Source organism: Oculina patagonica, chromosome 8 (genome assembly GCF_052425735.1).
Source record: "Oculina patagonica isolate OP01 chromosome 8, crgOcupat, whole genome shotgun sequence".
NCBI lineage: Eukaryota > Metazoa > Cnidaria > Anthozoa > Scleractinia > Oculinidae > Oculina > Oculina patagonica.
In genome coordinates, this window is record NC_135765.1 from 13,003,632 (window position 1) to 13,020,749 (window position 17,118).

The 17,118-nt window shown below is 37.9% G+C and overlaps 1 protein-coding gene across 1 annotated transcript; it reads right to left on the minus strand.

The window, feature by feature from the left end:
• Positions 1-319: 319 nt before the first annotated feature.
• Positions 320-16,411, minus strand: LOC144663117 (vesicular inhibitory amino acid transporter-like). Its single transcript, XM_078524054.1, has 2 exons — positions 16,303-16,411; positions 320-1,730 (listed from the first exon to the last, which is right to left on the minus strand). Exon 2 carries the CDS (start codon positions 1,640-1,642, stop codon positions 320-322), a length of 1,323 nt encoding a protein of 440 aa, XP_078380180.1. The 5' UTR covers positions 1,643-1,730; positions 16,303-16,411.
• Between the last annotated feature and the right edge of the window lie 707 nt (positions 16,412-17,118).

Here is a 17,118-nt window from a genome sequence, read left to right on the forward strand (position 1 = left end):
AGAGGAACATACCCGAAATCAAAATAATCGTTAAAAATTTCCAAGAAAAATGGTTGAATTCACGTCATGGAAAATTTTGAAAAGTCATGGAAAAGGTCATGGAAAGTCATGAAATTTCAAAAGCCCAAAAGAGTACGAGCCCTGTTCCCAGGTCAATCATAAGTTTGTGATTACTTAATTTAAATTTCACGAGATTTTTTCTTTCATTAAAATTTCTCAACTGTTGTAGATAATCAGATGCAGCGTATTCATCTTTAAAAACTTTATAAAATTCTAATTTCCTTGAGTGTTCCAGGCTATTTTGCCAGACAGATACATATCAAGTTGAACTGTAAGCTCGAACCAGAGACTTGCTTGTGAAAAATAAACCAAATAAGCTGGCAAGAATTCCAGTGACTATTACTAAAACGTCAAAGATATAGTGATACCATTTCAACTCTTCCTTTTTCAGAATGATGTGAAAAATTGCTGGGAAAATCAAGGCAACAAGAGACCCTGTTAAACTTCCAATGAATGCCATAAAAAGCGCAAAGTGCGGAATTGAAATTGCAGGCAGGAGTGTTAGGAAATTGGTGAGCAGTCGAATACCAATAAACCAAACAATCTCAGGAATTTTGAACGGTAATGAGTCGACCGTGACGGATTCCGCGATGATGTGGATTATGGTTATGACTACAAAAGGATATGAAAACAAAGCGTTTAAAATTAAAAATCCGTTGACGAGCATTCGCATGACTCCCATGGGAAGACTGTTAACGATTACCTCTCGGATATTTGAGCTAAACGATAAGAAAGCGCAAACAGAAAACGCGATCTTAACGATTGCAACAATGGAGAAGGACAGTGCTAGCATAGAGCGATACTGTGATCTGTTTTCCATGCTTGCCTCGACGCCAGGCAAAACCGGATGGCAAACGTAGCTGAAAATTATAATTGCAAGACCAATTGGTATCTCATTAACGTCCAAAACTAAGATATCTTTAACATCCCATGTGGAGTGATGTGCTATTCCAAAAGCCAAAACAGCGACTACAGCTATTGTTAAAGCTATCACACTTAGTAAGCTTAGCCAGGCAACCTGGGAAAGATTCTTTACGAATATTGTTGGAAGTCCAATTGCGGCTGCAATGAGCATCCACACCTTATCGGACAGCGGTAGCCCCGGAAAAATACTGGTTGTAAGCGAGGCACACAAGACAAGGTACAAAGACGCGAGAAGAAAGAGCTCAATCAACTGGACAACGGCAGCTATGGTACCTCCAAAACGAGGCCAGCAGGCGTTCCCCAGTTCCTTGTAGTTAGACCTGATGCGAACTCTTTCGCCAGTGTGATTCTTCTCATAAAGGCAGTCTATCAATATTGCGCCTGTATAGTAGGTGATGAAAGCAATCACAAGCAATGCCGCTATCGCCACCAGGCCACTGTGAGCTATCACGTACGGCATGCCGAGGAGGCCTGTGCCTTCGATGTCACTTATAAGGTTCACCACCGCTTTCCAAAAGGAAGATTTTCCCGTGGGCTCTTTTTCTTGTTGTGCTGAGTCTTCTTCTGAGATCAATGCTTCTTCATCAACTTGTAGCGGAAGCTCTTCTGAGTCGTTTTTAAGCAAATGATAGGAGACAGATTGATTTGCTTTGGACATGTTTTTGCTTCAATCCCAATGCTCCAATTGTTTATCAGCTCTGGTCTTTTTCTTTTTGTGTACGAAGCTTTTACGTTGTAACGTACATCTGAAAAAAAAAAATGACCATTGAAGGTTAATTGATCTTTTAACTAAAATGTTTTAAAATTTGTTTTACTTCTGAAATCACACCAACAACTTTTATTAACAATCAATAATAAGTTATCACAACACAACAGGTTTCTACTTTGTCGAGAGGTCACAGCAAAATATAATCACGTTTTTCACCTGCGAAACAAACCTGTTTAATCTAAACGAATTCAGGCTTTATTCACCTACATCACTATGCTGACTGATCAAAGTTGCTGTGCTACTTAACAATTATTCTTTGACATATGAGTCAAGTCAAGTCAAGTCAATCCTTATTTATTCACACGGTAAAAAGAATCATCAGTTAATCTATAAAATTAGCATAACACTGTTTTAGATGATTGCCGTGTGGGAATCCGATATGTCAGAGATTCGATTTATTTTTTCGTTTAAGGTGGCTGCATACAGTTTTTACGTGGCTCAATAGCGCGCGCTACGGTTTTCTGCTTGACGCCATTATTGCTCGCGCGGACTAAAATGGCGCTAGCAACTCTAAACAGAAACGAAAAGGATTTCCATCTGTTTTACCACGCTTTACCCAATTTGTATACGAAAAAAACTTAAAAATACTTTCAGATAGGTCATGAAACCTGGGACGGAAAACAAAACGACAAAATGGTGCATAAACAACCGACAGAGAAGTTCTAAATCTGTCTTTCGTTATCGCTCGCGATGCATGGCGTCATATTAGCGCGCGCTCGCACGCGCAATTTGATTTGCTTTGGAGGTCGTAAAAGCCAGATTTTGATCCAGATTTACTCGAAAACCTACCGTACAACCTATTATGAAACTTTCACAATTAAATTTAAGGGGTGAACCACGTACACAGCCAAAATTTTGAAAAAATCTGTAAGACAGATTTTGAGCTATTTTAAAAATCGGCAAAATATCACAGTTTCCTATTTTGCGAAACATCTGTCTTACAGATTTTTATATTATTTTGCATGAATGATAAATCAAAGCCAATTTCTTATTTCTGAAATTTTCAGGTAGGGTCGTACGGGTAGATTTTGAGAAAAACGCCGTTTAAACTACTAGTGCCAGTCCCCTCTCAATCACTCGGCCGTCCATTTAAGCTGTTTATTAGCATTTTTATTTTCCAAATATCGCATTAGATGGTTTTAGGATGTAACAAACAGTGATAAGAGAAAGAAAAAAAACGTTTCTGGAGATTGTACAAGAGAGTTGTAGATTGCACTGATTTGCCCTCTCAAAACTGTATTAAGCCACCTTAAAGTGCCCAATGGAACCAACATCCCTCATTTGCTGGAGCAAATTGTTCCATAGAAGGGCCCCACTATAACTAAAACTTCGTTTTAAATAGTTTGTGTGTGGCTTGGGCAGGTCAAGTTTACCTTCGAGATTTCTTAAATTGTAATCTGCGCGGCGGGTAGTGAATAATTGGTACAAGTACTCTGGGGCAAGTTTTTGTATTGATTTAAACATTATCAATGCTTTATTTTGCGTCTGACGACGTTTAGATAACTTCTCCCACACAGTTCCCACTTGAGTTTTTTCAAAAGGAGGTTCGAGCTCGTATCATAAGGCGATTTGGTAATCACTATGGCTGCGCGATTTTGGAGTTTTTGCAGTTTATCGCTTAACTGGCTGCTCAAACAATCCTAAACGGGGCTGCAGTAGTCAAAATGCGGTAGTATTAAGGTATTGTAGATTTGTACCGCAGCTTTTGTAGAGATAAAAGGTCTTACACGTTTCAAAGCGCCTATAGATGAGGAAACTTTCTTAGATATTTTTTCAACGTGTTTTTATTGACCAAGAGAGTCGATCATCAATAATAAGTCCTAAAGATTTTGTATGATCAACCCTCTTGATTTTCTCCCCGTTTATTTCAATATCAAATTCGTTACTTTGAGATTGGTATCTTTGCCTAGATCCTATTATCATTAATTCAGTTTTTGCTATGTTTAGGCTTAGTTCGGTAGCTTTCAGCCAACAATTAAGGTTACTAAGTTCGGCATTAATATCTGATTTAAAATCAGTTAAATTTCTTACAGATAAGGTTATGTTAGTGTCGTCTGCAAACATTCTTAGAGAGGCGTTAAGCAGGCAGTTAGGCAAATCATAAAAATAGTAAAGGACCTGGTATGCTGCCTTGTGGCACACCGCAGGTTATTGTGCGTGTAGTTGAGAGATTATCATTGACTTTACACACTTGATTTCGATTGCCCAAATAGGATTGAAACCACTTGAGGGTATTGTGGTCAGCACCAAAGAACGACATCTTGCGCAACATAATTTCGTGGTCAATCGTGTCAAACGCCTTTTTGAGGTCGATGAAAACAACGCAATTTAGTAAACCGTTATCAATGTTAACAGATCAGATGTTTGTGGCTTCAAGCAAGGCCGTTAGAGTGCTGTGAACAGGACGAAAACCTGACTGGCAGTTATGAGAGATATGCATTGAAAGTATATTTGATAAGAAAAGCAATATGAATAAAAGGACCGTGAAAATCCATGAAAAGTTTAATAAAATACTAAGTAGTTCATGTACAAACGTCTAACGGAAAAAGAACATGGAGTATAATTACTTCTTCTTAGTTTTGAGTCTTTGTTTGTGGTTAGCTATTACAACTTATTATTTAAGAAGAAAGACGGTCAAGCAAAACACTGTAATCGAAATATTCTATCTTTTAATTTTAATTTGTTTTGTTAAGTATGGAAACTTGAAGTTGAACCGCCTTTAGCATCATAGTCGGAAATCTAACTTGTTTTTATGATATCCAGTTGTTTCGGAAATTAGGAACGTTATTTGCATAATTATATTATTACATTCAACTAGCCGTGTCGCTTTGGTTACCGAAAGTGATGTTTTGGTCCACTAGTTACCTTATTATAGGAAATTAACGCTTGTGTTAATTAAGGTATTTGAAATTAACGCGACTTAAATTAACGCGAATTGAATGAAAAACTACTTCGCAATAAAGAAAATTAACGCGAAAGAGGGGGTAACATTTCAAAATGAAAGAAATTAACGCGACGAACACAAAGAAAAAACTTGTTGAGACAACAGAAGCAAGTTTATTTCAGCACTAGGCTTATAATCCTAGGTGCAGGTGTTAAGCGAAAGAATCTCACCGCCTCAAGCGTTCTTCACAGTTTCAGAGATACCTTTTCCTAATATTCAAGAACGTCTGGACTGCATCAAGAAATTTGGGCCAAAGTAATGGAAATTTAGGTCATGGAAATTAACGCTCCACTTAATTAACGGCACAAAAATTAAAGCAACTTAAATTAACGCGAATGTTTGAAATTCGTGTTAATTTCGTGAAGCGTTAATTTCCTGTAATAAGGTATTCAGCTTGCGTGGTACTATTCCCTATGCAAAATCGATGCAGAAGATCACACTGCGTGAAAACACTTGAAAGTATTCAGCATGCAATTAAAATTGTCTTGAATAGGCTATTTCCGAGTTATTGTAACAGCAACCTTAAGCACCCAGTTTAGCTTTTCTTTCTGTTTAGCTTTCTCACTGGACTGAAGAACTCCTCGGGCGATTTGTCTTTCTCGATCGACTGGTTCCTTTGAAGGGTTGCGATGTATGACAATACTTCTAAAGCTGTTAACTGTTCGCGGAAAACACGCAAATAGAATGATGTAGAGTCAATGTGCCAAATTTGGGGTTTGTTTCAAGTTTTACAATTTCGAATCGCTGGAGTACATTTATGAACTATCAAATGTTCGTAGTCGCGTGATCCAAACTCGCTGAAGCGTTACATTTATTCATACTTGCCTTCCTGTTGGTTTAGTCAAGACTTAAAGAGTGGGAAAACTTTATTGCGATTTGCAATAAAGTCGCAAAACTTCTTACTGTTACTTCTTAGAACAGAAACCTACTTTACTTGTTCCCACATGATTTGTCTGATTTCCCTCGCTTTTTCATGAGCATAACATTACCAATCACTTATGTCTAATTTAATAATGCTGTTCACTTTGCTTTTATCTTTGTCGCTGTCGTAATTTCACGGCAGCTTTCTTGTCGTTTGTCGTCATAAAACATTTAATTTAAAATTAACCCTTGAACGTATCTAAAGCTGCGCGCTCGAGAGTATTCGCGCCAACTGAATATCGGCAATTTTGTAAACAATTTCACCGAAGAAAGATAGATGATTCATTTAGATGACTAATGCATTATATAAACAGATAAAAAAAGAAAAGGCTGTATAGTCCAGCACCTACTCACCAGCTTAATAATTTATAGCTGCAGAATCGATGCAGAAGCTCAGAGGACCTGACGCGTTTACAGCAATCAGTAGAATGATACATAATGAAAAGTGAATTTCCTTTATGTACAATTTAATTAAATGACTTCATTAGCAGTTTGCCGTCTTACTGAAGGGTAATTTGATTGTTAGAGCCAACAGGATTCCCACTATCTCGATATATTTAATCATTCAAAAGTTGTCATGTGTTATTAAAAAATAATATGTTTCGCTCGGTGATTTTCTTTTTCGCTTCATGTACGACGGAATGCGAAAACAAATTAGGACTCCTTGCATATAACTGTTGACAAGTTGCTTGGCAACTTATGGGCATTATTATTAACACATTACAACTTTTTAATGATTAAATATATCGAGATAGCGGTACTCCCGTTGGTTCTAACAATAAAATAACCCTTCAGTAAGATGGCGGACTGCTAATGAAGTCATTTAAATTGCAAATAAAGGAAATTCACTCTTTTCATTATGTATTATTCTACTGATTGCCATCAATTGCAATGAGTTAGGTTTACTGATCGCTTCCGCAGGTAGGAATTGTTTACGCTGGTGAGTAGATGCTGGACTATGTAACTTTTTCATCTTTTTTTATCTGTTTAACAAATGCATAAGTCATGTAAATGAATCCTCTATCTTTCTTCAGTGAAACTGTTTACAAAATTGCCGAGATTCATTTGGCGCGAATACTCTCTTCTAACAATAAAATAACCCTTCAGTAAGAAGACGGACTGTTAATGAAGTCATTTAAATTGTAGATAAAGGAAATTTACTTTTCATTATGCATCATTAATATTCTACTGATTGCCATCAACGAGTTAGGTTTGCTGATCGATTCCGCAAGTAGGAATTGTTTAAGCTGGTGAGTAGATGCTGGACTATGTAACCTTTTCATATTTTTTTATCTGTTTAAGTAATACATAAGTCATGTAAATGAATCTTCTGTCTTTCTTCGGTGAAATTGTTTGCAAAACTGCCGATATTCAGTTGGCGCGAATACTCAAGAGTGCGCAGCTTAAGATACGTTACTTAAAAAAAAAAATCAGTTTTAAATTAAGGGTTTAACCGTTAGTTTATGTCACCCGAGGAACGTTACTGAGATCATAATGACCTGAAACGTTTCTTCCAGAAATCAATTGTATGAAATCAGCAGTGTTATATTCCTATTTTTCCTGACTTTTTTCTTCAAAATGTCAATTTTCTTTGATTCAAAATAAAATTCCCTCGCCTTTTTCTGGCCTTGAAGAATTTTATTTTCCCTGACCAACCCTGCAATAGCCTCCATTTGGCTTCAAAATATGCAATGATATTTGTTCTTGGATATTTACTTCTCATCAAAGGCCACCGATTATTCCTCGAGCTTCACTCTTGGAAAACTGTTCACTTCTTGAAACAAGTATCACAGCATAATAGGCCTTTTCACGGTTTTCGACGCCATCTTGACGTGTAGGCAAAGCGGGTAGAAATTACAGTGTTTGTATGGGAATCCGACTGCAAATATCTTTTAGAAAAATTGAATTCTGGGTAACTTATGAATTGTACTACGTTCGATATTGTTCGATTGGTTCGATAATCAAACTCATAGCAGATTACATGGAGATGTTTGATTTTGTTCGATTACCGAACCCAATCGAACGATTTTGGTTCGATTCTGTTCGATAAGATATGCCGCCCGTTAAGGTCGCGCAGGACCCTTGCAATCATTAGTATGTATTTATTTAAAGAGTATGCACGAACTGCCGGACGACTGAAGCCGACAACAAACGAAATATTCATGAGAATGTTTGTTTTTAAACTCTTTTGTACAAGTAATTACTAGTTATTGTTTTCAGCTTTGTGCCACGTGCGCTGGAACATAAGAAATTATCATAAATAGATTCACAGCTTTGAATATGTCACACGTTGTTGTAAACATTGACTCGGTAGGTCTTCGGAAGCCTCAAAACCTTCAATTTCGTGTCCAAGTTTTCTCCGCCGATATAGAATTTCAAGAGTTGATTCGCGAGGAACATAAACTTGGTGTACTCTATTGTGTTCTGGCTAGAGCGAATTTTTAAATTTCCTTCTATGTTTCAAAGTTTAGATTTCACATTTTTACGCTCTTAGAAGCCATTAACTTGTAGCAGTTTTTGAAATCGAAAATTTCGTTCTAGTGGGAACACAAAAGAAGTTACGATTTATCACTAAGCTATATAATCATTTAATTTGGTGCGCTGTGCTAGCTGAAAACTTGGACACAAAATCGCATTATCTTCAGTTAAACTTTAAGGGCTTGTAACATCACAGACAACGGTCATCTCTCAGTAAAAGGACAATCATGATGTAATTCCATCATCCCTGAGTATCCTTATTAAATTTTAGAGGAATCGATATTCAAAATGTAGCGAATTAAAGCTTTACAAGATAGCACTCCAACAAGAAATTTGACTAATGAATTTATTAATGAGCAAGGGTCCTACGCGACCTTAATTAAACTCTCTGTGCATGTTTATTTATATACACATGAACTGAACAAACAAAATGACGGATAACTTCAAGTTTGCCTTGGGAACTGACAATGTAAAATCCACAACAGTCTAATATTTTGCACTCTAATGAAGCCTATTAGCTGTTTGGAGAATAGGCCTTATCAGGTATAGTACGGTATTCGACGCCATCTTGACGAGTGGGCAAAGCGGGCAGAAATTACAGTGTTTGTATGGGAATCCGACGGCAAATATCGTTTACAAAAATTTAATTCTGGACAACTTATGAATTGTAAAGCTAAGATGCCTGGCAAAAGTTTTTATTCCCCAAGATTGAAGGTTGTCGTTGGGCTAGAAAGCGTTCAGTTACATTTTTAATTTTTCCATTATTATATTTGTCTATATTTTTTTTCCCGCGAACCGCGTCAACTCATCGAACCGGAACGTAAATCTGCAGAGAAAATACAGACAAATGTATGGGAAATTAAAACGTAACTGAACGCCTTCTAGCCCAACTACATCCATCCAACTCGGCGAATAAAAACTTTTGCCTAGTATCTAAACTTTACAATTCATAAGTTATATCCAGAATTCAATTTTTGTAAAAGATATTTGCCGTCGCATTCCCATACAAACACTGTAATTTCTACCCGGTTTTGCTACTCGTCAAGATGGCGTCGAAAACCGTGATAAGGCCTATTTTTCTCCACTGTTTTGTTCCCGAACGAAGACACATGCTGGTAACTACAATGCTGTTTGTGCGAACAAAGTATTGCGCTCATGCAAATTTCAAGCCTCCAGTTACATGTCACGCAACTTTAGGCAATTTTAGAAATAAAATAAGCTTTTGTACGTACTCACCAAAACATTTACGATGAAACCTCAAAAGCAAGCTCCAAGAACCGCAAGCCTTAGTTCATTATTGTCCATTTTACACAGGATTAACACAGCATAATCTGTTCTCTAGGCGGAATGAGTTAGCGGAATGGCATGTGGCATGACTTGCGGAATGGCATAATTATGCGGAATGTAATTTTTCGCGGAATGACTCTTTGACATAAATTATACTGAAAAGCGCGCCAATTTTTTTTTTTTTTAGTGAAGCCGCCTTGTTAAATACTGCGGACTCAAACCATCAAGGACTGAGCAGCATGGACGAGGGAACGTCGTTGTAAAAGATCATTTTCCCGGCCTTCAAAATCACCGATTTACGCCGAATAGAACCAGAGAAATTATTTTCGCTATACTCTTTTTATCTGATAAGAATATTGTTTTTCCGTCCCAGGCTGAATATTGTTATTTTTCTACCGATTTAAGGCTGAAAATATTCTTATGAACATTCTTAGATAATACCGTTTGACATTTCCGTTTTAGCAGGTATTGTGTAATCAATTACAAGCGTTTGTTGTCCAGATATGTATCGTGTTATATTGTGCACGTGTTCCATCGCTTCTCGTTATCATAAGCATCGAATATTTGGCTAGTGCAGGTTTTTATCGTTTTTTGGCTAGTTAAGAAATAAAAGATTTCATACGGTTCAGTTAAAAACATATTTCATTGTATTGTATTTGCAAATTTTCAACTCAAAATTATATTCTTTTCAAAACCTCAGCCTCAGGTTTATTCTTGAAATATTCTTAAAAATTCGCAAATTTCAGCCTCGATATTCTAATCAACTAGATTCTTATAAAATAACAAGAGTGTACTTGCCGTGACGAGGATAGAAGATTTAAAAGTCAACGTATTGAATGAGAGCAAGTGATTTGTTAGCTATTTGTTGTTAGTAGAAACTCAGCTGTGTTCTATTGGAAATCCGCGAATCTGATTGGTTCTCCCACTGATTTCTATTCGCCGTTAGCATAACCACACTGACCTACTATTGGTAATCGCGCAATCTGATTGGCTACACAGGTGCCTACTATCGATCCGTAGAAGGCTCTCGGAGCGCGCTCTTAGTCTTCACTGAATTTTATCAATCAAAACCTTCAATAAATCAATTCTAGCGATATTCTGAGTTTAATAGATCGGTCAGTGGGTTATGCTAACACAATTAGACGGCTCGCTCTCGGTTTCTACCGGCTTTTGAAAGTTGGCTCGGGGCTTCGCCCCTCGCCAACTATCAGCCGATAGAAACCTCGAGCTTGCCGTCTAATTGTTAAATAGAAAACAGTCGCGCGCGAGTAGCTCTTTAAGCGGTAAATTTTCTTGATTTTTGTCTCCAAAGTGCACAATATTGTAGGTTTTGGACTGCAATCCTTTAGAGTTTCTACTAAAACAACTAGACTACTCGTCCTCGTTTCTATGAGCGACAGTCAACTCGGCTGCGCCTTGTTGACTATTTAACAATTAGACGGCAAGCTCGAGGTTTCTACCGGCTGATAGTTGGCGAGGGGCGAAGCCCCGAGCCAACTATCAAAAGCCGTAGAAACCGAGAGCGAGCCGTCTAATTGTGTTAGCATAACCCACTGACCGATCTATTAAACTTAGAATATCGCTAGAATTGATTTATTGAAGGTTTTGATTGATAAAATTCAGCAAAGACTAAGCGCGCGCTCCGAGATCCTTCTACGGATCGTTAGCATAACCACACTGACCTACTATTGGAAATAGCGCAATCTGATTGGCTACACAGGTGCCTACTATTGATCCGTAGAAGGCTCTCGGAGCGCGCGCTTAGTCTTCACTGAATTTTATCAATCAAAACATTCAATAAATCAACTCTAGCTATATTTTGTGTTTAATAGGTCGGTCAGTGGGTTATGCTAACACAATTAGACGGCTCGCTCTCGGTTTCTACCGGCTTTTGATAGTTGGCTCGGGGCTTCGCCCCTCGCCAACTATCAGCCGGTAGAAACCTCGAGCTTGCCGTCTAATTGTTAAATAGTAGGCACCTGTGTAGCCAATCAGATTGCGCGATTACCAATAGTAGGTCAGTGTGGTTATGCTAATTGCTCATAGAAAACTCGGGATCGTAGTCTAATTGTTAATTAGCCGCCCGCGAAATTATGTGTGTTCCAGGAATCGTTTCTTTCTGAATCAAAACTTGTTAGGGGTGGGAGAAAGATATTGGTTTCATTGACGGCAATTCCTTTTGGTATATTTCTAGCTTTTTATTACAGTGATGAAAAGTTCGTGATGCGGCTCCTCTGCTGGTGTGACACCGCAGTGGATAGGCCTGAGATCTCACGGTTTTCGACGCCATCTTAAAGAGTAGGCAAAGGTGGTGGAAATTACAGTGTTAATATGGGAATTCGACGGCAAATATCTATTACAACAATTGAATTCTGGACAATTTATGAATTGTAAAGTTAAGACGCTTGGGAAAAGTTTTTATTCGCCGAGTTTGAAGGATGTAGCTGGGCTAGAAAGCGTTCAGTTACGTTTTTAATTTTTGCATACATTTGTCTATAGTTTTTCCCGCGAAAATTTGTAAATTTTAAATTTTTATATTTTTAACCTTAGTTAGACAATATTGTAATTCGTAGTTATTTCTAATTATAGTTTAATTCATTTTTATACACTTCCTAGAAGTTTTTTATTTTTCTATTTTTATTTCGTGGCGCACCTGAAAACTAGCTTTTTAGCTAAGTGTTGCTGACCACGTTAAATAAAGATTGTATTGTATTATTGTATTGTAACGGCGTCAATCATGCGGAAAAATATAGGCAATAGATATTTGCCGTCGGATTTCCAGGGATTCCCATACAAACACTGTAATTTCTACTCACTGTGCCTACTCGTCAAACCGTCGAAAACCGTGATAAGGTCCATTTGATCGATGTGTCTCGTGGTCTTTGCGGTAAAATAAAATGTATGTTAAGCGGATGATTTTCTTTTCTTAGACAAAAAGAAAACCAAGTGTACTCACAACAAGTAGGCAGTGATAATTACTCGCCGGAAACCTTAATGAATGCGAGCAAGATTTGAAATACGATTGCTTGTTTCATCTTGTTTTTACCGTGCAGTCACTTTATGCAAATTTCGCTCTACTCGAGATGACATGCGCCAAAACAAGACTTTCCGTCTCGGTGTTTTGGTTATGCAGTAAGCAGGTAAGGGTCGCGTGTAAATGGTTACCGCTATATTACACAAAGTAGACCAAGTTGTATCCGAGGCATTTTTTGGCTCGTAAGATTTTGAGGGGGACATATTGGGGGGGGGGGGGGGGGTGCTGAACACCGCATTACCGCAAAAAAAAAATCAACAAATATCGCAATACCGCAAAGAAATTCGGAAGATACCTCAATTTCATAGTAAGGTTGCATAGCTGGCGGGATTGTTGACGTAAGGGCAAAAAGCGAGGCAAAAACGAGCGGTGAGAAAGTGGAAACAATGACACGACTTTAAACTTGTTGTTAAAACAGTGAATTTGAACGTTTTCGGTTTCACCTTGCTTGCGAAACAACCAGAAACGGCTAAAAATGGCCGGGAAAAGGTGAAGTATAAGTTTTTATACCGACCATCGTCGACCAAAACGCTAAGAAAACGCATCCCGCAAGTTTGGAGAATACCGCAATTCGCTTTTTTCACGATCCCATAATACATCTTGTTTTATTTATTTGGGATTTACAGTGACGTGCAATCGTCCCCAGAGAAATTGAAAACAATGCTTATGCAAAAATTTTGGGGGGTAAACAAGATGTATTATGGGAACGGTGAAAACAGCGAATGCCGCAATTCAAGATTAAAATTACCGAAATACCGTATGAAAAATTAGTCAATACCGCAATACCACAACCCCCAATGTCCCCCTCGATTTTAGACGGTCGGATGCTTTCCCCGGGGGATGGGGGGGGGGGTACTTAAAAAAGCGAGGAGGCTCCGCCCCAAGTTCTAACCCCTTACCCTTTTATATACCATTTTTGACAGAAATTGTACCCCTTTCCTATACCTTTAACTGAAAAAAGGTACCCCTTTCATATACCTAAGAGACATGGCGTGGACTTAAAATAGGACGTTTTCTTGTCATTTTTATGTAGCGCTTAATAAATTAAAATAATACAGTCATAAATTGCGTCTGTTCGAAATATTTTAATTAAAGGCCCTTTTAAATAGCCAAATGACATATTTCCATACCCTTTCATATACTTAAACTCGTGAAATCCCATGCTTTTCCGTCGCTGTTTTATCCTATGACTGAACCGTCCACAGGATGGGAAAGCCTTGGCATTGGGGAAGCACTGGCCACCAACATCTTAAAGTAGAATCCGTGAAGAAAATCATACGTGAAAATCTCGAAAAAACAAAGACTCTATGCTATCTTCAATCGATTTCCATTATGTTTGAGCCCGTAGTATTTAACAAGGCGGCTTCTCTTAAACAATTGGCGCGCTTTTCAGTATTATTTATGTCAAAGAGTCATTCCGCGAAAATTACATTCCGCATAATTATGCCATTCCGCAAGCCATGCCCCCCCCACAACAACGTGTACAAGTTCATAAATACAGCCAAAAAAAACTTATCCTCGTAATCATCTTCGAGGCTAAGTACAGAAAGTAGTTGACTATCTCTAGAAAGTTATTTGTAGTTGAATTTTGAGTTTTAGTCTTCATTTTCTCTAAAAAAATTAATTTCTTTTATACTTTCTCGGGAAAAAATCAATTTTCCAGGAAAATGCCGCTAAAATGCTCGAATAATGCTCAATGCTTTTGCCTCACTAAAATGCTCGAAAAAATGCTAGCATAATGTACAAAAGCCTAATTAAAGCGCCCACCAGCAAGCGGCGCAGCCGCGAGTGGCTTGCGGAGGAAAAGCTAAGCCACTCGCGGCTGCGCCGCTCGTTGTCGCGGCTTCGCCGCTTCCTGGTGGGCGCTTTACAACGCTTTAATATACGCTTTAATACCCAACAATACCGCCAGCTACGTAGGCTAGCGTGTATGGCCATGGGGAGGAATACATAATGAGTGACGTCATAGAGCATTGTTATATTTCATGAACTATATGACTGACAGGACCTTTAAGCCTCTGTCAGCTTCACCAAGATCTCCACAAGCAGAAAGAAAGTGATAAATTTTATTAAGCCAAGAAACCCTAAGAAACACTGATTGAAACATGTAGACAAATTACAGAAGGCTTTCGCCACACGTCTCTGAAATGAAAGAAAAATTCGTGTCCCGAGCAGGATTCGAACCCGCGTCTCTCCGTTACTAGGGGCAACCACGCTGGAGACGTGGCAACTTTTTGATGTGAGTAGCTCGAACGCGGTCAATCGAAGAAATAGTTTTCTTTCGAGAAATTTGTGTGTTTCATGGCATTAAATCCCCGAATGAATAAGGGTTACGAAACATATGTAAATTTTATTATACCAAGAAAGCCTTAGAAACACTGAATGAAACATGTAAATAAATTACAGATGGCTTTCGACACACGTTTCTGAAATAAAGGGAAATTCGTGTCCGAGTAGGATTCGAACCCGCGTCTCCCCGTTACTAGTCGAGCGCGATATCCACTACACCATATAGTGGCAACCACGCCGGAGACGTGGCAACTTTTTGTTGTGAGTAGATCGAACGCGGTCAATCGAAGAGACATTTTTCTTTCGAGACATTTGTGTGTTTCATGGCATTAAATCCCCGAATTAGTCGGGGTTACGAAACAGATATTAATTTTAATTTATTAAGCCAAATAAGCGCAAACCGCCAGGCGCAAGGAGAGAGGCAAACTAGTTTGGGACACGAATTTTTCTTTCATTTCAGAGACGCGTGTCGAAAGCTTTCTATAATTTATTTACATGTTTCATTTAGAAAGAAAGTTCTACTGTGAATGTATTTGAATTAAAATAATATAGTTGCATTTATTTCACATTTAAATATTTTTTTCATTTCGTTTGATCGAAAGAAGTTGTCACTATTTGAGAATAGAATATGAAATTAACAGCATTCGTATGCAACTAGCCTCTGGGGTCAGACTTTGTAAACTGTTCATTTTATTTTGTTTTTCGGCTCTCAAAAAGTCCAATGTCCGGTTCTTTATAAAGATATTCGATACTGGTGAGAGGAGAACTCTTTTAATTTTCCAATAGAATTCGCAAAACCAAATTTCCAGAGAGAAAGAAGGCAAAACGGTATATGGATTTTCGAATCGTCCATGACGACGGAAATGATTTTTACAAGCACGTTAAAATGCAACAAAGTCTACAATATATTTATATAATTTTGCATATTATATTCCGTTATAAATAAAATGAGTTTTACTTTCTTTAAAGAGATATCCTGTAAACGTATGTGTATGTGCCATCTGGTGTCGTTGTGTATTGCAAAATCCGGTTAATTTGATTGGTTGTACGTGCTTTAAGATGACTATTTGCCGATGGTCGACTTTTTCCCGTGTGTTATTATAATTCAGGGCTTCAACAATGGTCTTACTTTTCATATTGTTGCAAAACCATGAATGACTATATTTTTGATGCCAAGGTAGAAAGAGAATTGCTTCTGAAATAATCAGACAAATCACGGCGCTGTCGTTTTCTACGATCGATAGTTTAGTTGGCTACGACCTCGGAATCATTTTGTTCTCTCGAGGAAAACTCTAACTCACACTCTGCTAATTAATTTAATTTCTCATTTAAGGTTATTTTTTAAAAAGGGACTCTAACATTACCACCTTTTTATTCTTCTAAATTATTTGCGGATCGCTTATCTGTCAAAAAATTCAAAGTACCCGCGTTTAAATTTGGAAAACGAACAGGAACAGGTTTTTAAAAAGGAATTTATCTCTGCCAGTCGCTTCACATTCCTACACCAAATCGAGAGAAGCAACAGCCACAAGTACCTAATAAATTCTTGTTACAAGTGTGACTTATTACAAAAGAGGCTTGTCTTTCAATATTTACCTTTTGAGTCAGCCAAAGCTTCGGTACAGGTTATCTCTCTGTTAAAGAACTGGATGTGATGTGCGGCTTTCTGTCCTTTCAAAGGATTAATAGGGTAGGGATGTTTTTGTAATTTTTTGGGAGGATATTTCATTAGCATTCATGGGGAGAAATACATAACGCGTGACGTCATAGAGCATTGTTTTATATCATGAATAAAATGACTGACAGTACTTTTATGCGTCTGACAGCTTGACTAAGATCTCCACAAGTAGAATGAAAAGTCTAGTGTGAACTTATTTGAATGACAATAATACAGTTGTGTTCATTTTAGCTTTTACAGCGCGACTACTGTTACCGGGGTCACCCAGGCAAAGTTAACTAATCACAAAACAGAACGGGAACAATAGATTAAAACATTTGTACTTCGGCCAATGAAATGTCGAATACAGAAAAACAAAATTTTAACTTATTCATTTGCCACGAAAACAGATCAGTACCAATTTTGGCTAAGTGGCGTTGGGTTTTCAAATAACTTCGATTCCATCCCTTTTTAATTTGACTAGTCAAAATACTCAGCTCGTGCCGCCTAGAATTCCGGAATAGTTTTGAGTAACGGCGAACGGATTGCACTATTCGTTTCAAACATTCAAATTCAATTTGAATATTGTAAATCATCCAACCGTAAACACGTGAACACATGAACCTGTCAAAAATAAACCAATTTGATTGGTTAATTTTTGACAGGTTCACGTGTTCACGTGTTGGAATCTATTGTTCCCGTTCTGTTTTGTGATTGGTTAACTTTGCCTGGGTGACCCCGGTAACAGTAGTCGC